Here is a 25,547-nt window from a genome sequence, read left to right as displayed (position 1 = left end):
CTCTGCTCTCTGGTGACCAACGCCAGGCCCCGAGGGAATGGCAGGGAGATGTGCCAGGGGAGGGTTAGGCTGGGCATTAGGAGAAGGTCCTTCCCCCAGAGGGTGGTGGAGCCCTGGAACAGGCTCCCCAGGGAGGCATCACGGCACCAGCCTGGTGATATTCCAGAAGCACTTGGCCAAGGCCCTCAGAGACCTGGTGTGAATTTGTGGTGTCCTGTGCAGGGACAGGAGTTGGACTTGATCTTTGTGTGTCCCTTCCAGCCCCTGACGTTCTGTCATCCTGTGACATGTTTGACAGGCTTGTGGAGTCTGTTACCTTGAGCTGTCAGTTAGTGAGCATTGGAAGAAGGTACAATTGCACATTTTTATATTCAGGTCCTTGCTGCCAAGTGCCCTGGCAGCCTTTCTCCATCCTTGGTAGAGCCTGATCCTTAAAGATGCCACCTGATTCTATAAAGGCTGTGCTAACAGAGGACTCTTCTTTCTTCTCCCCCCCAGCAATGAAGTCTAAACTAGCCACGATTGCGAGTGTGCATGTCTACAGCATTCAGAAAGCCTTGCTCAAGGACAGTGGGCCGCTCTACAACACGGACTATGATATCGTCAAAACAAACCTGCACAACTGCAGCAAGTGAGTTGTGTCTTGTTTTTTTCTTCTTAAGCTATGTGACTTGAGACTGATGAGATGTTGCTACATAATGCGCTTCAGCAGAAGTCAATGGTTACCAGATATGCCTGGATTTTTAGAGAGCTAGAAAAGGATGTCCTCTAAGTCATTCCAGCCCAGTACCACGCTGTGTGATTGTTCCGTAAACCGAGCTATTTCCAGCTCACAGTTGGTTCACTTGCTCTACTACTCCAGCGGGCAGACTGTTCCGGTACCTTTCTTCTCTGTTGGCTAGAAACCTTTCTCCCATTTCCAGGCCACCCTTCATCATGACCATTTTTATCCAGTTCTCAGTCACAAAGGAAGAATAAATTGAAACAGACTTATAAAAACATAGGAGCGGTGCGCTCAGCAAAGCGCTAGCGTGAGTTTGCCCTCTATTTTGTGAGGCTGTGTGTTCATCCACTGGGCTCATCCACCTCTCTGAAGGTGTCTTACAGGAGGAACTCACTCTCTGTACACAAGATGAGAGCCTGAGGCGCAGGGGAGGTGTACAAAACAAACCAAGGAGCACAAGTGCCCTTCAGGGTTGAACTAGAGGAAGGTTGTCCTGGAATTCAGAGGGACTTCAGTCTCCAGGGGTCATTGTCTCTCCTCCTGAACAGTGCCTGGCAGCTGTGGCTTTTCATTTATATGTTGTTTCCACCCCGACAGCTTCAGCTTGATGTAATCGGGACGTACAGTGCCATGACCAATCTGGTTTAGAAGGGGGATGCCTGAACGTTGTGTCATAGAAAGAGTATAGAACTTGAAAGTAGAAACGTAGCCGTCTTCAAAATGTTGACAAGAGGGTGGCTGAGAAAATAATGTCCTAGACACCGTGTGTTTCAAATGTGAATGTCAATACCATGGTAAGGGCTGGAAAACTCGGCTTCAATGAAGACCCGTGCCATAGGTTTAGCTGCAGTTGCCTTGTTCTACTCTGTTTACTCTCGGGCACCCCTGCCTGGCCATACTTGTGTCTTAGAGGAGCCTGCCTTTCAGACTTGCACTCCCAGAAGGTTTAGACAAATCAGATCCTGAAATCACTTTCCGAAGCCTATGTTTAAATTCCTGCCTGGCTTTGGAACAGAATTTCCCAAGCAAGCTGAAAAAAAACCCTCAGCTTCTTCATTTGTGACCTGGCTGAATTAAATTTAGACTGACCATATTCCTTCTCCCTTGTCAACTGTATGAAATGTCTCCTACGCTCGGGGCTGAATTTAGCAGTATCCGTAAAAGACAGAGGTTTAACTATGTGCGTGTTTATAGCAAACAGAACCTACTGGCTTCTTACGCTTCCCTGTCAGTCCATATATCTCCTAAGCTCTGAGGCAAGGATCCTTATTCTCTTCTGTGTCTGTATGGGACCTGTTATGCTGTGGAGGCAGCTAGATGTTGTACTAATATAACTGGATTTAACGTATGTTGCTCATGTCTGCTTTCCAAGCGGAAGCAGCTCCTCGCTCGCAGACCGTAGTCCAAACATTGCTTATTTTTTCAATGATTATTTAGCAGATTTTGGATCAAGCCCATAAGGTATAGTCACATGGCAGTGTTAAGGCAAGCGAATTCCCCAAGCGCCTGGAACGTGTGAGGTTTAGACGTGCTTGCTGCGCAGTCAATATAACCATTGACGATAAAACATTATTCGTAATCTGGAGGGTTGATGGTGTTTCTTATGGCTGCGCGTGGAGTTGGAGACTCTGGTGTCCGAGAGCGGTGTTCATCATGTTGAAAACAGATTGAAAGTATAAAGGAAAGTAGGAATATTTTTCTTCGATGTCTTCTTTCCTTCCTTTAAAGGTTTGAATGTCAAGATTGCTGCTGCAGCCTAAAAATGCTGTAGAGACGGTGGTGTTCTGTTAATACATTACAGTTCCTGATGTGAGTCAGTGGCCTGTGCATGTGAGCCGCTAATGCTGAGGCACCGAAATTAATTGGCAGAAGACCGGCTTATTTATTATGCAAATAAAAATATGCTGTGTAATTCAGTGGGTTGGAAGGCGTGAGTCTGTGCTCTTTTGTGGCGTTTCTGTAGGAAATCTGGAAAGCCTCGCCTGTGATTTGCACAGCGGGGAGCAGAGTTCAGTTATTTTTGGGTACTGCTGTTCCCGACTGTCAGGGAATTGTATCGTAACTGTGAGCACATCATTTAGTTCTTATATCTCTGTATCCCCAAACAATCACGTTTCAGACTGTTACAAGCTGAGATGTAATCGCTAATAGACAGAGATACGTGGAAATGACTTTATATAGTTAAGTCTGAATGTCACGGATGTCTTCTGAGCCATTAAGTAGTTTAGCTTCAGCTGTGATTTACTCACCTGACCACTACAATTGCCACTGCTTGTTGCGGCAGTAGTGGACTCTGTCAAAGCATCTGAAAGTTGTAAATGTTTTAGATCATCAGACAGCCATACAATTTATGCTGCAAACATTAGAGAGCGTAACCCGTTTAGGAATAAAATGCAGTCTGCTCCATCTACACCCTGGGTGTGGAGACGGGCTTTTTTTCCCCCCCTTCATGAAATCTGAACAGCTTGTTTAGCATTTGAATGCTCTGGCTCTTGCTGACAGGTTCAGCTGATCTTTTCAGTAGAGGTCTCTATCGCTCTCTCGTTCTGTGCCAGCCTTTCTTTCTTGTCCCATGCACAAATTAACTTGCTCTTTTTCCCATAACAGGAGAACACAGGAGCAGAGAAACGAGGTGCTACCGGGGAGGAAACCGAGGTGAAAAATAAGAAGTTAAAAGGCTAATTCAATTTTTCACTCCATCACACAGGTTTAGTGCCATTCACTGTGCCGCTGCGGTCCCCAGGACGTCGGCCGAAGTTTCTCAAGCGCAGACGTCTCTGCAGGCGGGTTCCCAGACGCAAAGTGACACAAACGCTGTCAGCGTCCCTGTGGTCAACGGCCATGGTCCATCGACTGCTAAACAGTCCTCGCAGCAGCCCAAAGGGATCATGGGAATGTTTGCAGCGAAAGCAGCTTCCAAACCCCAGGACACAAATAAAGAAAATAAAGCAGAGGCTAAGGAAGCCCCAGGTGTAAGTTACCTCAGACCCTTTGGCAGCCTTCTGGGTTCATAGTTGTAATAAACAGCTCTTCTATCAGAAACAGTGTGGCCAGCAGGAGCAGGGCAGGGATGGGGCCCCTGTGCTTGGCACTGGGGAGGCCCCACCTCGAATGCTGGGCTCAGGTTTGGGCCCCTCGGGACAAGAAGGCCCTTGAGGGGCTGGAGCGTGTCCAGAGAAGGGCAGCGGGGCTGGGGCAGGGTCTGGAGCACAAGTGTGCTGGGGGGCGGCTGGGGGAGCTGGGGGGGTTTAGCCTGGAGAAGAGGGGGCTGAGGGGAGCCCTTCTCGCTCTCTGCAGCTGCCTGAGAGGGGCTGGAGTGAGGGGGGGGCTGGTCTCTGCTCCCAAGTCACCAGTGACAGGGCGAGAGGGAACGGCCTCAGGCTGCGTCAGGGGAGGTTTAGGTTGGATGTGAGGGAAAATGCCTTCCCTGCCAGAGGGGTCAGGCCCTGGCACAGGCTGCCCAGAGAGGTGGGGGAGTCCCCGTCCCTGGGGGGGTTCAACCACCGTGTAGCCGTGGGACTTGGAGCCATGGTTTCATGGTGGACCTGGCAGTGCTGGGTTAACGGTTGGTCTTGGTGATCTTAATGGTCTCCTAAAGTCTATGATTCTGGCTTTGCTGTTTTTCAACCTAAATAACCTTAAACAGCTATAGTGTAGCCTTGTCCACTGCAAGTGTTAAACTTGCTTGTCTGCTGGGAATGCTCAGTCACTGTTCTGTAAGTGTTCAGCTGTACAGTGCAGGCATGCCTTCTGTCAGCCATCTCAGGCAAAAATATATTTTGCCACACTCTCGATCTATCCACAAAAGTGTATTTGCCGTGACTTTGATGCTTTGACACCCCTCCTTCGGCCAGATCTCCAGTGAATATAAACCAGCATAGCTGCATTATTGAGGCAGTTGTTCCGTTGTCTTCAGTTATGCCAATATAGCGTCTGAGGATCTTGCTCTCTCCTGTGTGCTTAAAAGGATTTGTTTTGAGCAATAAGTGAAACGTGAGAAGTCCAGGTCTTAAAAGTATCAAGGTGTTTAAACTTGGTCTGTGAGGGAAGCTTCAGAGCTTGACCTGTGTGAGACTAAATTGTTTATCTTCTCAGCGGCTGTTCTTTCCAGGATAGGATTGTTTTAATTTTCATTAGTATAATTGTTTTTAAAGCAATGTGGCCAGTAAATGGGGATTAAAATGGTAACGTTCCCTGTGTATGGTTTGGCATTTTTATAACAGCGAGTACGTTTTGGTTCATTTTTCTGATTTTTATAGGGAATTTAGAGCTGGTGAAATGTGCGTGTCTGAGTGTTTCGGGAACTTGAGTGTCTGGTTGCCTTTTTTTGCACAAAAATAAATGGGATTAGGAGGCCAAGCTTCCTTAGGTGTGTGTTGTGTGTGTGTGTGATTTTTCACTTTGGTGGTGGCTATATTAATGGAATAGAGCAGTGATAGTTTTTGCAAACGGCCCAGCAGAACACCGTACGTGCCAGAGTAGCTGGATAAATTCTTCATGGTTTGGCCAATCTGTACTCTTTCCTCTGCTGTGAATTGAGGCACCGATAGTTTGCAAAAAGAACAGTTCTTTACTGGGAACTGACCCAAGTCCCAACCACTTATTTCAGTAACGCTGTCAGCCATCAGATAGGAATGCGACCCAAGTTAGGTTTGAAGGCCTAGCTAAGGAGTTGTAAGGAACTTACTCTCGACCCTTTGATGTATGTAATATGTGGTATCTTCAAATTCTGCTAAACAGATACGGAGATCTAAGACACTGACTACTCAAGAAAGTATATGTATGTGTTTTGCTTGCCCAGAAGCAGTACCATGCATATTGACGGCCGCCTTAGATTCCTGTGGTTACTCCTCTGTTTGCTTCTAGGTGTCTGCAGTAAGCAGCAAACCACCAGCAAAGGGCCACATCATGAACAACTTCTTTGGAAAAGCTGCCATGAGTAAGTGCTTTGTAACATGTCTGTTTTCAGAAACTGTTGTGGTCAGGGACCAGCCTGCTGGAGTTTTAAAAAAAAAAAAAAAAAAAAAAATTAAATCCTGAGGGATATTGGAAATCTTTTTTCTTTTTTTTTAAGCTAGGTAGCAATTAAAACAAAATCAGTGATATCGGGCGTCTTGTTAAACATGTGAGGGGAAGCATAAACAGAAAGGAGCAAAACTCTTCCTTCCCACCCTGTCAAACTTAATGGATTTTCTTTATATCCCCTCTTCTCTTATAGTTTCTCATACTGTTCTTCTGCTCTTCTAGACTCAGAGGGGTTAATGGTTTTTGTATGCAGCTCTTGAGGCACAAATTAAAAGTTGGAAGTGGAATTTTTCAGACAAAAAAGCTTGCTGGATGGAGATCAATTAAAATGACATATTTGTGCACACTAACCCAGGAAGGCTTTTTAGTGCAGAAGAAATCTGATTTAAAGTGAGTACTTCTGGCTGGAAGAATAGCTATTGGTAAAATGTTTGCCAAGACCTGTTACACGGGGCGTGTTAATGATGCTTGCTTTTCATCACAGATCACTGAGGAGCCTACAGTTAGATTTAGGGTTAATTTCTTTATTGAAGACTGAAGAACTCTTAATTGGAGGATAAAAATGAGGGGTGGCCTTTTCCTTTGAGCAGGGGTTTGCAGTCTGCAGCCTCTGGAGGTCCCTTCTGACCTAAAGAAAATATGCTGAAGCTTTTAAATAGAGATTGCAAAGGACTGTAGATCTTTTTTTCAAAGATGCCCTTATAACACTGAGCACAAGAGGATTCAAAGAAGAGTCACTGGGAGAGAGTAAACAGCAAAGCTCACTTTGTAACAGACATCTGTCAGAGTTTGCAGGGTACAGTTCCAGTGCTGAACACACAAGGCACAGTACAGTTGGGTATCTTTCAGTTCCTGTTTTGATGAGACCAAGGGAGCTGAGGACACTTTCAGTCTAAGCTTCACAAGCCTAAGCAGTTACTACAACTAACTCAAGTAAACTCTTAAGATCCGAGATCGATGAAAGCTCGTATGCTGAAAACGCCAGAAGCTGAAATTGCATGGTGAGGATAACCCAGTGGTGGCGGAGAAAGCTTTGGGGATGCATTTCCACAATTTCCAATGAGGCTCACTTCTCTTTGAGTCTTGCCAGGGAGCACCTCAAGGGAACTTGTGAGGTGGCTGCAGGGAAGGAGCAAATGGAGCAGAACTGGAGATGATTATGTGTGTAGAGGAGATAGGGTGATTCCAGGAGTAAGATTTATTCCCTCCTGGCTTCAAAGATTTCACCGTTGCCAGAAAGTCCCGAGTTAACAATAATTGGGTCCTTCAGCTCAGCTGTTGATCGTAAATAAGAGACCTGTCACTCAGGTTCTTAACGTATGAGATGGTTTCCCTTGCTCAGTGAAGCAGCCAGCCTGTTTTTCAAGCAGTGTCAGAAAGGTGTTGGTGTGAACTCTTCTAGCCCTCTCAGCAGCCTCTGTTCCTGTTGACGATGTAGGTGATCTCATCGTTGAATAATTTTTCTTTGCTTGGGCATCTTGTGCTCAGGATGATACAGGTTTCTAACTTGCCTGCTCCTCGCTTCTGGTGGGGTCTGTGTAAAGCTGCCGATCGAAGCTCGCAGACTGTACTTAGGTGGTAGTGTGCTACTTATCAGGGTGATCAGTTGATTATTTTCCTGCCCTCTCCCCCCTGCTGTCTCTTCTAGATTAAGCCTTTTGAAGCAGAATTGCCCTTGTACATGGTGCTGTGTAGGCAGAAGAGGCTGGTTCTTGATCACGTTGGGGTGGGATGAGAAGCATTACTGAAATTGCTAATAATGGGCTCTAGTGTTATGCAGGATGAAGACAGCACACACCTTGCGTTGCTTTCCATCAGTCCTGATTCTCCTGGTTCTGGGCACTTCCGTGCTTGACTAAGACCCTAATTTAGAAGGGATAAACTGACTATAAAGGTGGATGTGGTGTTATGCCAAGGGGGCTGTCTAGAAGAGGGGCTCCTGACCCTTCTATGGTGCCTTTGGTCCTGGTGACTATAAGGGCTCCTGTTGCTGCCTCTGAGCCGCCTTCTGCAGAGTTTAACTGCTGCAGCGTACTCAGATTGCAGCGGGCTTGGGCTGTGCGGGCAGGAACAGAACCAAACTGGTAAATCAGCTAGAAATTTAAGCATGCCCCTTTTTTTCCATGTATGGCACAGCTTGGTCACTCCAGATCCCTTAATACTTCTATATATCATCTGTAGTGTTTTCTGTATTCTTGGTGCACAGTGTTTTGTTTAGCCAACTCCTTTGGAAGCTGTCATTCATGCTCAATGTCTGGTGTTTGTTCTGTCTCTTTAATGGCCTATTCACAGATAAACTCAAAGTCAACTCTGTGCCTGAGCAGCCAAAGGAGGAGAAAGAAGCAGTCAAACCTTCAGTTCCCATAGCAGAACCAGAGTCTTCCCCTGATACTGGAGTAGAGAAACCTGGGAAGAAAACAGAGTCTGCTAGAAGTCAACAAAAGGACAAAAAAAGGTGGGCTACAGCATTCAGGGTGCCTGTAATCTGTTAACCCGCTTGTTGATGGCCTGCATGGAACTCGCTGGTTGTACAATGCAGGCTTACCTCCTCTTTCCAGCTACTAAAGTGCATTAAACCTGGCTAAAATTATCTCTCTTTGACTTCTTTCCTAATATTTCTTTTCCATTTAGTGCTGTGGATGCCTCGGGGCCACTTGTGCCATTGCAAATGGGAAGGGACACAGTCCAGGTAGTCTTCAGTGGGAGGGGGTGGCTTTCCAGGAGACAACCTCACGCTGTGAGCAGTCTTAGTATAGACCCCACAGGCAATCTGTGGGGGCTGGCAGGAGCACCTGTACTGCAGGGAAGGTAGCATATTCTCAAGCTTATATGTACACAGCTTCCAGCACACAAAGTTCTGCTTGTTGATTTCCATAGCTAATGTACTGCTGCTTTCAATGCCGCTGGTTTACTTTGGGCTGAGACTCCAAGTAAATTTTAAGTTCAGCCCTTTGTGTTTAATCCAACCCAAACTGACAGAGACAAAAAATCATTACAGTCTGATGGCTCTCTGGTGGCCTATGAGTAATTAATTGGTGGTCTCAATCCGTTTCTAACTAAATAGGTAAGCACACCGCCCAGCCCACCATCGCAGTTAGTGCTAACTGGTTGTCTTATTGATATTCAAAAAGCCAAGGGCCTGGAAACTGCATGTTGGCAGTGTGGTGCTGGGAAGGCCACTTGGGCTGTACCAGTTTGATGAGGATACGTGGGCCTTTAGCCTCCAGGCTTGTTAGTCTGATGCGTCTCGCCAACATTAAAAAGAAAGAAGCTATTTTATTTTTCCAGTAGTCTTTAAAAATGGCTCCAGGATTCTGAGACACTACCTCATAGTCAGTCAGTGGCAAGCAGTCTGTCAAAAGAGCTTCTGAGCGATGCTGTTGGGGACATTAGTGTTTGGGAGCCTCGGCTATAGAGACAAGATCAGAAATGCGCCCTTGCCAGGTTGCTGTGGCCAACCTAGGTGAGGTACTGGGCAAGCTGTTGAACTGCAGAGGGGCTAAAGAAATCCTCCTTGTTTTGGAGAACTGGATATGAGTAAGGACAAGGGGCTTGAAAATGCTTGTGCGCCTACGCCTGATTGTGTATGTGAGTATACTTCAGTGTATACAGAGCAGTGGCACAGGCTGCCCAGAGAGGCTGTGGGGTCCCTTCCCTGGAGACATTCACCCCCCGCCTGGACGCGGCCCTGTGCCCCTGCTCTGGGGGTGCCTGCTCCAGCAGGGGGTGGGACGGGATGAGCTCCAGAGGGCCCTTCCAGCCCCCACCAGTCCGGGATTCTGTATGTGATGCTCATCTTTTTAAGAGGTGGAGAGGTATTTGATTTCCTTGCTAGCAGTGCTTCTATCAGGAACGTGCTCATCTAAACATGCGTGATGCTTTCGTGCACGCACAAGGGATCTTAACACGTGTTGGTTCCTTTTTTCCTTTTCTTTTTGTGACAGTAAAACGAAGAGGGTGGACAAGTTGGATAATGAGGAAGAAAGAGATCCTGAAAATCTGAAGAAAAAGAGGAAGCGAATCAAACAACTTGAGTCTGACAGCAGTGATGAGGAAGGTAAAAAGATGTGTAAACAACGAGACATGTAGGTCAGGGGCCTGATTTCAACGATATTACTATCCAAGGCTGTTGGTCAGCACCTGAGGGAATAGTTTAGAGGGCTAAAGACCGCGTAAATGGCTGTAGCTTGAGCTTTCTCTTTATCTTGTGCTGCAAGCAGTTGGACGTACAGTTGAGATGCCTCAGTCATTCAGTCTTTGTTTTAGCTTAGCTCAGATCTGGCTGTCTCCTCACCAAGTGTGCTGCCAGTCACGCTGACGTGTGGGAAGGAGGTTCTCAAATATCTTGTGAAAGATATCGCGCCTTCCAGAATTGTAGGACTGGTCATAACCAGTTTATTTGGTGAGTAAACACTCGCAAAGTGACCTCCCCCCTCCCGGGGTCATTTTTAGTATCTTTTATTCTGTCTGTTTATAGAAATGGTTTGGAAGATGGTGCTGAAAGAGAGACTTCCAAAAAAAAAAAAGATAATAGGCTGGAGGCAAAACAGTTGAGCCATATCCGATGCGACTCTGCGTCTCCTTGGTGGCTGTTGGCTTTGATAGGAGAAGGGTACCCAGAGCGTCGCAAGATTCGGGCTTATAATGAGGAACAGCAGGGCCGGATTCCAAATAATTTGGATAATTGAGGTGACAAATGCCGTTCAATATAGATAACTGGAAAATAAGTAGGGATCGAGCTAGGGAGTGTGTGCTAAATGGAAGAGTCATCCAAAAAGCTGATCAGGAAAAGAATTCGGGGATCATTATGGACAAATAATTGAAACCACCAGTTTGGTGTACAGCTCCAGTAAAAAAAGGTGAAACAGCAAACTGGTTGTATTAGCAAAGAGGTGGACTCCCGCAGGAGAACTGAAGCTGTTTGCTTATTTAGTGTGGCTAGCGTATGAGAAACAACCATGAAATGAAGAGAATCTGTAATACCCGACAGTATTTGTCCCTCTAACTTGTATCTGAGCAATCTCCATGCTGCCTTAGGCCTATTTTCATGGTTTCTCTTCTGCCCAGCATAATTTCAAGTGATCTCTGTCATCAGGCATCCATCACTTCTACTCAGACTATTCCACAGGATGATAAATCTCTCAGGAAGCTGTTCTTCACGATCAGCCGTAATTTCATCACATTCCTGTGTGCAGCTCCTTGTTTGGCCATAAAAAAAAACGATATATGCCCACACTCTTCGGTATTTATTTCTTTAAATGTTTGTAAGCTATTATCTAGTCTTTCCATTTACTCATCACTCAGCCTACTGACAAGCTGTGTTGTTTAGCCCTGAAGAGGGAAGACTGAAATCAGCCTGTTTAGCCACTTGAAGCGCTGCTCCTTGTTGAGCTGGAATCTCTCAGCTGGTCTGTTCTTCGCTAAGGAGGGCGGGCAGAAACGAGCCCCGTGTTTCAGGTGTGCGGCAGGGCTGTGTGGAGGGGCCGCTCTGAAGTGTGAAACCTTGTTGGTTCAGCCTGCCGTGAGTTGGGGACCCCCAGCCTGTGTTCGTGGCAGCGCTGAGCACACAGCAAGCTGAGAGGCCACCGCGTGGTCTGCTTTCCTCATCTATTTCTGTTACAGCTCTTTTCAAGTCTGGAGATTAAGAGTGGTGCCATAAGACTGTTATAAATTGACCAGCGCTCTCTAGAGAGGGCTGCAGACTCCTTGCTGCACACCCATTTTGATTCTGAATATTAGAGCTCTCGGCTCTCTTGTCGAATACCTATATTACATCAGCACTTGCTAAATAGTCAATGCCTTTGAATGTGGTGACTTGTGTTTTCATTTCTTCCGAGGTGCGGTCCAGAGACTGCGCACGTGCTCCTACCTCGGTGCACACAGGAGGTCTGTTTAGTTGTTCTCCCTTCTTTTACTTGTGTTCTTAAGTGTCAGTTAACTGGATTTGCAATTAGAAACCGTGGGTCTGGTCCTGTGGTCAGGTTGGGGGCCCAGCTGTCTTATTAACCTCATTCTCAGTAGCTGTAGACATGACAAACAATTCAAGTAAGGCTGCCTGCCCCCTCGTCTGTAGGGAGGGCTGGGTTTTGGTTTACTCCTGTTTCACCTACCGGAGATGTGTCCAGAAAGTTTGACTTCCTGTTTAGAGAATTTTCTTGTCACTGCTGTTGCTCCTGCTGCGTCTTAGTTGTCCTTGTTCCTCCCACTGTGTGGAGAATCAGCTTTGTCTTATGTGTTAGAATTGTAAATCTATGCAGATCGTAGCTTGTGTATACAGATTTGTTTGTTACTCAGATTAGCTTGGTACTATTCCCCTTTTCAAAAGGGAAAGATGAGAATCGAGAGAGCTGCTGTTGTTAAGCTAAAGGCTGTCTAAACCACCCTGATGAGGTCTGTGTTCCACGGTTTGGTTCTCCTGCTTGCCCCGCTAAATCCAACCGCATGAAAGAAGGTAGATAGGAATTCTTTGAAATATTTACACTGAATCCAAACGGGTAATATTACATTCAGTATTCAAGGATAAGAATGTAAGTTGGAAGAAACAAATATATATTAAAAAAAATGTACAGCAGCTGGACTTTGAGAGTGTTTATGCTTGGAAAGGTTGGAAGCAGGTTTCTGTGGAGAGCAGGGCCAATTTTAATCAGCAGCATCAGTGAGCAAAATGGGGCCCGGAGTGACATTGTTCCACGCCGCATCCCTGTGGGAGCGGGGAGGAAGGCGCCATATGCTGCACAGCATTTGGAAATCGCTGCCGGACAGGGCACGGTTCATCCACCACCTGCGTAATTCACCCGCAGATGATCGAGGGGTAAGTTTTAAATATGCAAAATGCAATATGGGAAGCTGCACCACCAGAGCAGATATCAAAGGCTAACAGTCTAGCTGCTGCTTATGCTAACGTGCCACGCTAACCTGGCTGACCTCTGCTCAAAGCAAGCGAGGAGGTGCTCGCGCAGGCTGCTCCGTGCAGCTCGAGGAGGCACGGCCTCGGGCAGGGGTGCTAACCTCTCCTGCGGGTGCAGCTGCAGATACAAGGGAACGCTTGTCCGCAGCCATTGCTGTGATTGAATGGCGTTCAGACAGGGCTCCACCTGTGTAACTGCTAGTAAAACCGCTGCCCTTTTTCAGGCAGACTTAGCGACGTTTTGTGGGTTTGAAACGAGGTCCGTACGACTGATGCGAAGCGCTGCACGGGCGCTCTTATGTCGGGGCAAGTCTTTTTTTGTGTCGTTCTGTATTAGTCTGCTCTTAATGTACTGAAATTAGCCCAAAATAAGCTCTTCTTACATGAGCGTCAGCACATTGTACCAAGTTGAAAATACATAGGGCACAATCCTCTCCATTTAAAATGATTTTTCATTAAAAAGTTATATTGGTACGAGGGTGCCTTAGTCACTGCAGGTTGTTTTGCTTCCAGTGCCAGAATAAACTACACAAGTGCGTCCACAGAGGACAGGAGGTTTTGGCAGCTTCAGCTATACCAACACAGGCAGCATTTTGCAGTGTTGACAAGTGTTTTACAGCCACTTTGGAGGGTGATTTCAGTGGCACTGTAACCTACAAACTATCGGTTTCGGAGAGCTGCGGCAGAAGCACTAAAGCTTCTCACAGTTTTTTTCCAGGCAGAGTCAGAGCAAACCAAACAAAGCCAGGATTTACATCTTTTGGTACATCCAATTGCCCAACTTGTATCCATTTCACGCAGCTGTTGCTGTTGAGTAAACTGTGGGCAGCAGCTAGAGGTTGACTCAGGAGTTATCACATGTCAGAGGGCTGTGCTTGTGAGAACAAGATGATAAAGTAATAGAGACACAGCCCGATGGTAGTCCGAAATGCTCTGACATGGACAGAAGGTGCCTTCTGCCTGCCAAAACCTGGGGGAACTCGTTTGAGAGAGGCTGAAGACAAGCCCAGATTTCCCCCAGGCAAGGGTAGTGGAGCTGACATGCTGAAAATACCTTCAGCAGCCTCTGCTCAAGCACAGTAGAGGTGGCAGTGTTTTCACCAGGCTGGTTTTCAGCCCTCTTAGCCTATGCTCTCTTAAGAATATTTTTAAATTGATGTGGCCGGCCTGGGTTGTCTGCGGAGCAGGTTTGGTGCTGTGCAGTATACGGGCACTTCAGCCGCAGTTGCTGTGAGACTATGATAAATATTGAGAATTTTGAGTTGCCCGCAGCTCCTCGGCTGCGGTCCTGGCTGCCCCAGCCGTTAGCACCTTAGAGCAGATCTGTTGTTTGGTTTTTATCTTTGCACAGCTGCCAGACCCAGCTCTTTGGAGCAAGGTGAAATAACCGAGTCATGTTATCCCACTTTGTTTGCATTTCTGTGCCTCGCTTACTGAAGTAGTTAGGAGGCTGAGTCCTTGTTTGAAGAATGTAATTTATTATTTAGCCTTGGCAGCCAACCACTGTTTCACTTGAGCCCTTCTTAACCTATGAAGGTCAGCTGGCCGTATGCCTGGCACAGTCATAACTCTTAGCACTGACCTAATCTGATGGGACAGCTACAGATCCAGAATTCGCGTTACAGCGACAGGATGAATGCGGTGCTACAGCCAGCAGAGCTGGGAGGAGAAGCCAAGCAGGCACTCTGTCCTCCCGTCCAGCGGCATTGTTGTTATTATTAGGCAATAGGTCAGATGAGGAGTTTCTTCCCCCACATTCCTAGCTCTCCCCCACGTTTGAGGGCTTGCATGGCACTGTTTTTCGCTTGCACTGGGAGAGGATTCCTTAAAGCCGTTTAATTTAGTCATGGTGCCTTCTATGTGGTGCGAGGTGCTGCTCCTTTCCCTCTTGCCCTGCACTGATTTTTTTTCTTCATTGTCACGTGTCTGTCCCTCCGCCAGCCCCATGGAAGAGTGACCCCGGGTTTCTCATTTGTCTGCAAGCCACGTTAGTCTCGCTAAGACACTGTTTGACATTGCTGGTTTTGCTCTGTACAGATTTGTGAAGGTGGCCTTGACCATTTCAGTCAGTTTTGGCATTGAAAGGATCCTACTGTCTCCCAGAGGAGAGCACAGATGATGAGATGAGAGAATAGGCTTAGTGTTTGGTGTGGTTTGGTTTTTGTTTGCTTTTCAAATGAAAGATCAGGCTGTCCCTTAACAATCTGTTTAGGTTGGGTGATAGTATATTGCACTTAATTCTTGGACTAAGGTGGTTTCAAGCTAATAGCATGGACTGTTTGGGATGTGTAGCGTCACCTGTGAAGCAGTGGCTTTTTACCAGTGGGGAAGAGGTAGAGAAACTAAGGTCATCCAGTGTTTTGGGAATATGTAGTCTTAAACCCTGACTCTTTCAATTTCTAAACAAATTACGGTCCCTCAGTTTAATAAGTGAGTGACACATATGGCTAAAACATGCCAGTTTCTCTGCCTATTTTTAAAGTTTTATTGGGTGGAATCGATTCAGGTTTACCAAAAATCCCAAATGCACTTCTCCCATCTTACCCCACCCTCCTTCCTTTGGGAACTGCAGCACATAGCACCTTAGCACAGGGTGAGCCATCTGGCTGGAGGCTGACCACTTTGAACAGGTTTTTTTCTTCCCTGTGCGGGTGCCAGAGCAGGGGCACAGGCTGCCCAGAGAGGCTGTGGGGTCCCTTCCCTGGAGACATTCACCCCCTGCCTGGACGCGGCCCTGTGCCCCTGCTCTGGGGGTGCCTGCTCACGCAGGGGGTGGGACGGGGTGAGCTCCCTCCAAACCCCCACCAGTCTGGGAGTCTGTGAATTAAACGAACCTGAGTGGTAACTTATGAACCTCGATCTAAATATGGGTTACAAGCTCAGAGGTGAATGAAATGATCTGAGACAAAAGGGTGGCTGCAATGGGGTGTTAAACCCGTGTGCTATTAAGGTGTTCATCTTCTTAGCAGATGTCGTGCTGTCTCCCACTCCTGAGGAAGAGGAAGGTCCATCTCCACCTCCTGCACCTCCTCTGAAAGCTGAACTGGAGCCTGCATCCGCAGAGGTAAGAGCGTAGTAGGGTGATTGACTTCTGGTTTTATCTGACTCGATGGGGATTGCCCAACCACTTTTCAGATGAGAGGGGAGAGGTCCTGTTTGCCTGTCAAGTCCATCACGTCATCCTGCTCGAAAGAATCCACCATGTTCACTAGCTCATTCATTTTCTAGGCTATTATTTAAACTCTAGCTTTTCTGCTGACGTAGTGCAGTCTTCTGTTTTCTTCTCTTTTTCCCTCCAAATGGTTCTATGAATTGTGGCTCGTATTTGAATGCTCTTCCCTCTGAGTCTTGGCCTCAGGAGTCAGGGCAGGGCCAGAAATGAAACCAGAGACTTTGGTATTCAACCTCGTATCGCAGGGAAGCTGCTGCGTAAGGGAGGTGGGCTGCGGTTGGCAAGAAGTCAGCCTCTGAGCTGAGAAAATACATGTAGTTTTACTGAATGTGCAGCTGTTTGTTGCAGCAGGAGTTCTGGTGACTTCCACACCTCATTATTTCCTCATTCTTCAGAGGTGTCACCTTCTCACATAACTAAACACGTTTCAAAATGTCACGTGCCCCAGAAGAGGAATGTGTCCCCTGTGCTGGCAGACAGGAAAGCTTGCTGTCTCATTCAAGTTGTATTTCGTCTCTCTGAAACTTGCCCCGGTAGGATGGGGAGAACTGTGGCATTAGTGAATATGAGACTAGGGTATCCTGGGAAGGGACAGAATTAGTTATCAAATCATGCTCAGCTTCATTAGCGAGACTAGATTTCACTCCTGGGGCTGACACTTTTATGACCTGGGTACGTGCATGGGGCCTTCACTCTTGATTTCTCACGATACTGCAACGTCCTTCAGGTTTCAGCTGGAGGGAGGAAGAGGAAACGGAAGCGTGTGCTGAAATCCAAAATGTTTATTGATGAAGAAGACGGCTGCATGGGTAAGACTAGCTGTCTCCTACACCTCAGTGGGAACTAGCTTTAGTGAAGGTGTGTGGAAGACTTTTACAGGCCAGCCTCCCCCAGGCTCAGAGACTCACAAAATCACTTTGTAATTCCACTTCAGCCTCGTGCTCCCAGGTTGAGGTAACTGCCCTTTTGGTGAAGGCCTGGGCAGGGAGTCACGGAGCTGTGGCTGAATCCTTATGCTTTTTCAGTTATTCACAGATCTTGTTTCAGTTCTTCTCCCTTCCCTCCTGCCAGCATAAGCACCTCCTTCACTTGTGCTCCTCTTCAAAGATATAAACTTTTAACAGTGGTGCGGAGAGAGGTCTAGGTTTTGGGGTAAATTCTGAGTGGGACATGTTTGGTTTGATGGGTTTCTCTTTTCTTTTGGGGATAAATCCAGAGCTGTGCAGCAGAGCTTGATAATATCAATACAAACATGAAGTATCCCAGGTAAACAAGGAAGAAGTTGGGTCTTGAGTCTCTGAGAGGGTTTCTGTTTCTGATAAGGGTGGCTCTGCTTTCAGGAGGGAAGAGAAGTCTCTACAGAAGTACTGAGAGCCAGAGGCTTCTCGAATTCCAGCCTGACTGGACATTGCTTCCTCCTGTGACCTGGGGAAAGCTGCGTAACACTACTGTACTTGCTTCCTCCTCAGTGTCCTGATATTGAAGGAGAGCTGCAGGAGTTCAGAATCTTTTTCTTTTCTTGTTTTAAAGGTTTTATAGATTTAAGAGGGTGGAATGTGTTTTTTTGTAGCACTGTTGTCAGCTCAGTTGTAGGGGATGCTTAACATTCTCCAGCCTTGCTGATCTGAGTAGATGTCATGGGAGCTCAACCAGGTCTAGGAGAAGGTCTTTTGTCGTTGTGCATAAGCATAGACAGGTACAGGCTTGCTTGGCCCAGGTTTGGAGCCGCCTGGATGTGAGTCAGCTTGTTTGTTTGCACCTGTCCATATAGTTGTGTCTTACATTTCCTGTTAACTTTGTGTCTCCTGTAAAGAAATACAAAGCGAGCACTCAGCAACTGGCTATGCCAGTAACTGAAATCTCAAGTACTGGATTTTTGTCGAAAAACTGGACTTGCACAAAGATATTGATGGCTTTGGCTAGTTACGTTATGGGGTGTTTTGCTCTCCCATCCCAGATAGAACCATTAAAACACTTGGAAGGAACATGGAACAAAAAAGCATTAGCTGGGGAGTTGAGTTGAACAAGGTCTGCATCCAGAGCTCGCTGTAATGACTTTTCCGGGTTCAGCTTCCAGCAAAGAGCGTTCTTCTTGTTCTGCTCAGCCCTTTCCAGATGTACCAGGCCTGGGAAGGCTGCCTGTCCTCTTCTCTTCACCCCCCAGGCGTTTAATACTCTCGTGAAATCCACCCCTTTGGTTTTTACAGTTCATACCCACCAGCATTTTATGAAAAGGGAAATGCAAGTCCCTGTTGTGCCTTTGGGAGACAGGTCCTCTGGGAAGGAGAGAGGGATGGAGCTGGGATCCTGAGGAACGGGGCAGGGAGGCGATGCTGCTGTCCGCACTAAAAACCTACCAGTCTGTTGTGCTGAACTTGCTGTCTGGTTACTGTCCAGTTTCTCTCCTCCCCTCCCTTCCCCACACTTATCATGCACAGGCCTAATCATTCGAAGGCTAAATAACTTGCAGATCCCCTGAGCCAATGTAAATTGTTGTTCTTTGAAACACAGGGGCTTTTTTTCCCCTCTCCCCGCTGTCTTTATTTTTTTTTTTAAACAAGGACTAGGTTTTAAGAGATGTTAAATCCTAATGATAGGATTACGCTGTACTTCATATTTCTCCCTGATTTTAAGTGATCGTTTTCACAATAGCTGCAATGGCAAGGAATTGGTTTCAAAAAGCAAAACTAATTTAGGGATTAGCCCTGAGGGAAATGGAGCAATTTAAAGCATCTGTGGAGTTAAGCACGAGGCTTGTTACCATGTGTCACATGGGCCTCAGTCGACTGCCTGCTCTTAACCTATAGCAAAGGGGAATTACTGAGGTTTAAGCTAGTGCTTTTCCACCCCGCACTTTCTGAGGCTTGAAAGGATGCAAAGGGACTTGTGTATTGGAATATATGTGTACATTGCAGGTAGATTCGTCTTACGGCACCGGTTTAAGTTAGAGCTCTCGTAATTTGAGTTACCGTGATTTAGCGAGTCTGGCTGTGAGCCGAGTATCCGTAACTATCGATCTGTGCGCCCGTAGCTGCCACAAATTCGGACTTTTTAAGTTCAGCTGAGATCTCAGTAAAAGAAAGTTGATCTAAGCTGTGTTATCTCACGATTGGAGGGGATTAAGCGCGTGCTTTTGGAGTTACCAATGATTCCTGACAGGGGTGACAACGCGATGACTTTTTAAAGCTCGGTAGGTCCCCAGTGGTCTGTTAAAGCTGCTCGCTGAAAAGCCGGTTGCCTCCGAAGGGAGGTTACCTTGGGTTTACAGCCCCTGTCTGAGCATCCGCTAGCACTGCAGAGCAGGATTTCATACCATCCCTCTTCCCGGTTTCTGGTTACGTAGAAAACCTTATTTAATTTGATGTATTAATACAAGTGAGAGCCAATTTCCCAGAAGAAGGGAAGTTAGGACATCTGTTTAAAAGACTACAGTTGCTAAAGAAGAATGGCTTACTAGAAGAATACCAGAGCACTGCTGGGAAAGCTGATATAACAACATTTACTAGTATCTAACGATGGCTTTCATCAGCGGAGCTGACTCCAGTTTAATTTCCGTGAGTGTTTTATATCCCTTAGCTTTCCATCACCGGACGTGACAGCGGTGAGCTGGCAATCCCATTCAGCCATAGTCCTTGACTTCAGTCACGGGTTTGGTTTTAATTTTTTTAAGGGATTTCTTTAAAATCACCTACCTGTATAGAAAGAAGCTGCCCCCAAGGTTTTGTGCTCCTTCTCTTATCTCTTAAAATGTGCTGCTTCGCTCTTTTGACTGTCTGACGTGCGTGGTGCTGGAGAGGGAAGGCCAGGTCTGTTGCTGGATTGTCTTGTCTGGATTTCAGAACAATCTGATTGCTTTGGCCCTTGTGGAAATCAGGCCATGTCAGAATGGTGGTTTTTAACCCTAAAATAGAAGTTCCATCGTTTAATGTTAAACTACGGATTCTGATCTCGTTCAGGTTCCTCGCTTTCTGCTTCTCAGCCTGTGCAAGACGAGTCAATGGCTGCAGGCCAGTCCCTGGTAGAGAACTGTTTTAGCTGTGGAGGTCTTCGGCACGGTTGGGCCTTGTTTGTAGACCAGGGCAACGCTTAGATGGGTTTGGAGAGGGAACTGTCCTCTTGAGGGCCCTTCCCAGTGGGGAGCCTCGGGGTGCCGTTTTGAAAGAGCTGGATTACATTAAAGCTCCCGATTCATTAACCTGCCGTCTTACACTTAAGAAAGAGGGGAGGCAGTTTGACTCCGTGTATGGAAAGGCAGTCCAGTCGCCTAGATCTGCATAACCTGGAGCAATGGACTGAATTCCTGTCTCTGGCATGTACTTGAACCCAAAATGCTCATTTCCAGAAATGCAGAGGGAAGGCTGTAGCGGGCAGGTCTCTGCTCTTTGGTACACAGGCTTAACCATCATCATCTGTTCTCTTTTCTTTTAATCAGTGACTGAGAAGGTTTACGAGAGTGAATCCTGTACAGATAGCGAGGATGACTTCACCAAGTCCAAGCCACCGGCTGTGCACAAACAGCCTGTGCTGCCTACAAAGAAAGAACCAAAGGAGGAAAGGAAGAACCTGAAGAAAGGGGCAGCTGCTGCCAACAGAGCCAACAAACAGGTCTCCATCATGGGCTTTTTTCAGAAGAAATGAACTGGGTCTTTCTCCCGATCCTCTTGGCAGCTTGGGAGCGCCGCTTTTCTTGTGCGGCTTTCCGGAAGCTTCTGCATCGGAGGAGAGCAACGTGCAATCTTCGCTTATGTAAGATATCCTGCTTACTGTGTAAGTAAGCCCTCTGGACTAGGTTTTGTATTGGAGAAAAGTTGTTTGGTTTTTTTTTTATTTGTTCCTGCAATAATTTTGATCGTCTCTACTAAGCAGAATGGGAATCGCCAGCTAGAAGCAAAATCTAGAGGAACTCTTGGAAGACTGTTAATCTCTTCACATGAAACTTTATTTTTTTAATACCTGTTTGGTGCTGAAGGCCTGTTACACGAGTGGTAGATGGACTAAATTAGGAGTTGAATTGTGGCATTTTTTTTTTCCCTCCCTCTTTTTACACCCCCAGATCTCCACATTGATCTAAATGTTCATGTTGGTTAGAAGCTGTAATGCAGCAGGTCTTCAGGCGTACACACAAATACCGAACGTCTGCTTCAGCTTTAATTGAATGAGATGAACTTCATTTTCCCCCTAAGACTGGTAAATAGTTTTTCCTCTGCCTTTCATAATCTTTTTTTTTTTTTTTTTGGACAAAGCAGTGCACATAAAATCCTCTTACTCTTTTCTTCCTTGAACATATCCTCTGCAAATTGCTCAGATGCCTGATTATAGACCGGGATGCTGTTGATGCTCTGTCTTTGCAAAAACATCTTTGAGGCTTCCCACACAATTGGATCCGGTGGAATTGGGGGAAGGCTTCGCTATTACAGGGAAAGCAACTCTGTCTTTAACCCTGAAAGTCAATGAGTTGAAGGGAAGGGTGATGAGAGGGAACTTCTGATAATACCAGTCAGGTACCTGCTGTCGTCGTCTGTGAAGAATTGCACGCCGCTTTTTGGCGTTGTAGGTTTTGGTTTGCCTGAAGCCTTTTTTTACAGGCATAAAGTAGACAAGAGAAGACTTGTTTTGTAGGACATCTCATCATCTGCCCACTGAAGGAAGCGTGTCACAGCATACGGTCCTGAGGAACCGGTTACTGGAGATGAATAAAGCGCTGAAGTCCTGTTAATCAGAAATGAGTCGTCGTTTTGGACGCCTCCTGGATTTCTGGTGCTAAATTGGATAGATACACATAAAAGGCCAGGTTTTCCAGGGGATGGGTGCTGAGCATGTCTGAAGCTTGGCCTGGCGAGGGCTCCCAAACAGGCAACTGATGCCATCAGCCGTTGTTTCTAAGCGGTGTTAGGCCAGCGCAAGGACATGTGTACGTACGTATTGGTTCATAAAGTGTTTGTAGTTGGCAGAAGGGTAGATCAAGTCTGAAGAGCGTGAACCAAGGGAGAGATATCTGCAGGCACCCAGCTGAAAGCACTCCAACAGCAAAAGGGCCGACCGAGCGTCCTTACGCAGTCGTTCTGACCAGGAGATGAGGTTGGTGATTCAAGAAACTTGAACACACACCTAATAGTGACCGACAGTTGACTCTATTGAAGTCACGTTGCCCTGGGCAGCTCGCACCCTCCGCAGGTGTGAGAGGATCCGCTTGTAGCCGGCGGTGGCTCTGGATTTCTGCCCACGCTTGTGTCCTAGCCGGGTGGCTTCCGCCGCTCGCTGCGTGATTGCTGCTGTCGGGGCTGTTCAAGGGTAGCCTCGTAGCTCAACGCTCACGAGGAGCTACACGGGGAGGGTGCTAAGAACTTTAAACTCTGGACTTTCTGAATAGGTGTGTAGGAAAAATAATGGGAAGATGGGTGAGGGAAGGCAGAATTGGCACGGTACTCCCCGAACCCAGAGCCTGCGCACAGGCTGGAAAAGGTTCCGTGTTCTCGTGGTGTGTTGGAGTGACGCGGGCAGCAGAGGTCCACAGGGCAAGAATGAACAACCTTGTTCTGACTTTTACGAAGAAAACATAACTGTTTAAAAAAAAAAATAAATACTGCTGTAGTGTTTCTGTTGGTAGAATTGGGGGTGTATTTCGAAAAGTAACGATAAGTAACAAAACCCATTAAATACAGACTTTTCTTTTGTCCTTGCTATTCATTAAATGGTGTGCTGCGTCCGCATTTCCAGTGGCTGCTGTGACATTTGGCTGCGTGGAAGAATGTCACTGGTGAAGCGGGTAAGGAGTTCTTCCATTGAAACCAGGGCTGGAAGCAATAAAGTGAGCTTTTTAGAGCATCTGAAATGTGGGTGAGAACATCTCAAACTATTAGGATCTGTATTGAATTGACCCCTTGAGTCTTATTTCCACGGCAAATGTTGACAGGACGTGGTGTCCCAGTCCTCTCGCACCTCACCTCTACCGTGGTGTGACTGGAGCTCGCTGCTCCACCCCGACTCCCTCTATAACCAGATCAACGTCATACGCGACTTCCTCAGGAAAATGACTTAATGTCTGAAGAAGCAGGACATAGGCGAACTTCAGACTTCCAAAAATCATGATCTAATACTCCCCCACTCCTGCACTTCATGGGCTGCCAGCCCCAGGGGGGCCTCAGGTCCCTGGATGCCCCCTTGGCGAGGCCGGAGCGTCCCCGGGCGCTGCGTGGGAGCGAGGAACAGGGCTGCGTTCCCCGAGCTGCCGGTTAAAGAGAACGTTCCCTCTTGCTGCCACGGGCCGATGTCACCCCTTTGGCACCCGGCGGCCGGTGGGGGGCGAAGTGATGGGGTGCGATGGCAGCTCTGTGCAGCTCCGAGCCAGCCACTGGCTCTCGGAGCAAGGAGCACATCTCCTGCCTTGCAGTTGGCTCAGGGCTCAGTGCTGGTGGTGCTTGGGCCCAAAACCTCGTCCTGGAGATACAGAAATCTTTTAGGGGTCCCCTCTTCCCCCTGCATCTCCTTTCCAACCACACTTACACCCTCAGAAGAGCGATGCCTCAGAAAAGGCAGCGGGAGAGGATGTTTGTCAATTAAATATTAATCTAAAGGGTGTGTTTTATAGTGTTTCTTTGCTCAGGCACCCCGAAAGCCTTTCTTTTTCAGACAGAGGGAGCTTCATCCTTGTTTTCCAGGTGGGGAGAGATGCTGAAGTTGCACCATCTGGGACAAAACTATTGCTGCCCCAGGCTCCCGTTGGCCACTGTGCCTCTGAACCAGCAACAGCATGTGCCCGGGGAAGGGGACAGAAACGCTGCTCCTAGGGATTAAAATCCCCATCCCTTGCTCGGGAGATGGCTGAGCTGATTTACAGCCCTCCTTCCCCTGGGGCAGAGCCTGCTTGGAAAAAGCCCTCTGTTTCCCCGCTCTGGGGCTGCCTGGCCTTTATCTAGTTAAAGAGAAACAGAGGAGGGATGTGAGGATGCGCTGCTGGGTGCTAGCGCAGGATAACAAAGGGCGAGCAGCGCGACCGCGCCGGGCAGGAGGGTGTCCCGGCGGCGTGCGGGGAATTGTTTTGCTCTCCGAACAGGCGATGCCAGCTCGGCCGCAGATACCGGAGAGGGGAGCGTGGAGCAGCAGGGCCTTATAAGGAAGCAAAACACAGCTCGGCAAGGCCGAGCGTCAGTGGAGGGGAGAGCGGGTGCTTGCCAGCACCGTGCGTCAGCGCCTCGCTTCTCCTTGGCTGTGGGGAGCAGGCTGCAGCACCCCGGGGTGCTGCTGGGCTCGATTTGGGGCCCCCACATCACACTGAGGTCTGCTTCGGTTGCAGCAGGTCACGGCGTCTGCTGCCCTCAATGCCCAGATCCCCGCGGAAGCTCGACGGCAGCTCTCGCCCCATCTGTCCCTCCCAAGTCCTACCCTATGGAGCGGCCCCTTCAGCTGGGGAAGGATTTAAAAAGTGTTGAAATAGGTGGTTAAAACTGGCCCCTCTGTGCGATGCTGCTGCCTTTATCTCGCCTTGGGGTTTTTTTCCAAGTCAGGAAAGAGCTGAAGGGAAAAGGGTTTGTGGATGTGGTACTGGGTGCACAGGCCCCCGTGTCTTCCCTGCTCCCTCTATGCTGGCGCAAGGGTTTCACCCGTCCTCTGTCAGGCAGCAAAGGCGTTGTGGCCGTAGCCAGCGGCACGGGCTGCTGCGCCAGCATCCCCGGCCCGAGGAGGCTGCGGCTGCATCGGCCGCCTGTGGCTCCTCTGAGCCTTGGGCAGAAGCACCTGAGGCACCGGGGCTTGGGGAGCGCTCCTGAGGAACCATCATTTCCACCCCCTCGGGCTTTACGGTGCCTTAAAGACCTTAAACCATCCTTCCCAGCACCAAGAGCTACCCAGTCACGATCTGACAAGCGTGCCAGTGACTGAGATCAATTCAGGGTTACAACTCGCTCGTAGGGATGCGATTTCAGATATCTCGGTGCCTTTTTTGGAGGAGATGGAGATGCTTCTGCTGATCCCACTTGCCGAGGGGCAGGGACTGGGTTGAAGAATGGGGTTAAATGTGGGGCAGTGGGGCTGCAGTCCGAGTGAGTTCTGGAAAATGCCCTTGTAGGAGACTCTTAAGCCTTGTCTCAGGCCTAAGTCACACCAGGGCAAGGAAGGGCGGTCACTGCTGTCCCTGGACCACGGTGGCCCCTGCTGAGGTCCAGCTCACCACCTGTGCCCCATCTCTTGACTATTTTAAGGAAAGCTGTGTGTGATTCTGCCTGTGTTCATGTTCCCCCTGCACCAGAGATGCCAAGTTTCAGAGATGCTGAGTTTCAGCAGAACTTTTCCAGGGTTGCTGGTGCCATTATTGGGTGTTTCCAGCCCATGTCCTACCAGGAACTGCATGCAGATCGTGCGTCTCAATTCCTGATTTCATTTGTTTTTTCGAGGTTTCCCCTCTTAAACCACATCTTCTGCAGGGCTCGGGGGAGGGGGTTCAGTGCCTGGAAGCTGCCTGAAACACCCCAAAAAAGCTCCCTGTTTGGAAACTGGCAGCACACCAGGGCAGCTCACCTGCAGGAACCCTGAGCTCTAATTTTGGTGCTGGTTCTCACATCAAAGCTGGCCTTGCTTTGGGGCTCTGACCAGAGACCTCGAGGAGTCCCATCCAGAAGCCTGAAAATCCAACTGGCAGCTGTGCAAAATCACGGCAACAATATTTAAGCCCCTGCGTGGTGCTCTCTGAGGCGGGGCTCTTCGCTGCGGGGAGTCCGTTGAAG

At 47.9% G+C, this 25,547-nt stretch overlaps 1 protein-coding gene across 3 annotated transcripts in view; it reads left to right on the top strand.

Annotated features, from left to right (window-relative positions):
* The window catches only part of POLD3 (DNA polymerase delta 3, accessory subunit), a 31,391-nt gene extending 8,887 nt beyond the window's left edge, over window positions 1-22,504 (top strand). For 2 of the 3 annotated variants that reach the window (XM_064441591.1, XM_064441593.1), the window contains 8 exons: window positions 499-631; window positions 3,432-3,696; window positions 5,591-5,663; window positions 8,042-8,204; window positions 9,694-9,806; window positions 15,623-15,720; window positions 16,556-16,637; window positions 20,261-22,504. In XM_064441591.1, the coding sequence (XP_064297661.1) occupies window positions 499-631; window positions 3,432-3,696; window positions 5,591-5,663; window positions 8,042-8,204; window positions 9,694-9,806; window positions 15,623-15,720; window positions 16,556-16,637; window positions 20,261-20,466 (1,133 nt within the window). In that variant the 3' untranslated portion in view covers window positions 20,467-22,504. The remainder of the gene's footprint in view (window positions 1-498; window positions 632-3,431; window positions 3,697-5,590; window positions 5,664-8,041; window positions 8,205-9,693; window positions 9,807-15,622; window positions 15,721-16,555; window positions 16,638-20,260) is intronic. The other variant, XM_064441592.1, reaches the window with a different exon arrangement.
* The last annotated feature ends 3,043 nt before the right edge of the window (window positions 22,505-25,547 follow it).

Source organism: Phalacrocorax carbo, chromosome 1, assembly GCF_963921805.1.
Source record: "Phalacrocorax carbo chromosome 1, bPhaCar2.1, whole genome shotgun sequence".
Taxonomy (NCBI): domain Eukaryota; kingdom Metazoa; phylum Chordata; class Aves; order Suliformes; family Phalacrocoracidae; genus Phalacrocorax; species Phalacrocorax carbo.
This window is presented reverse-complemented; position numbering and strand designations above follow the sequence as displayed.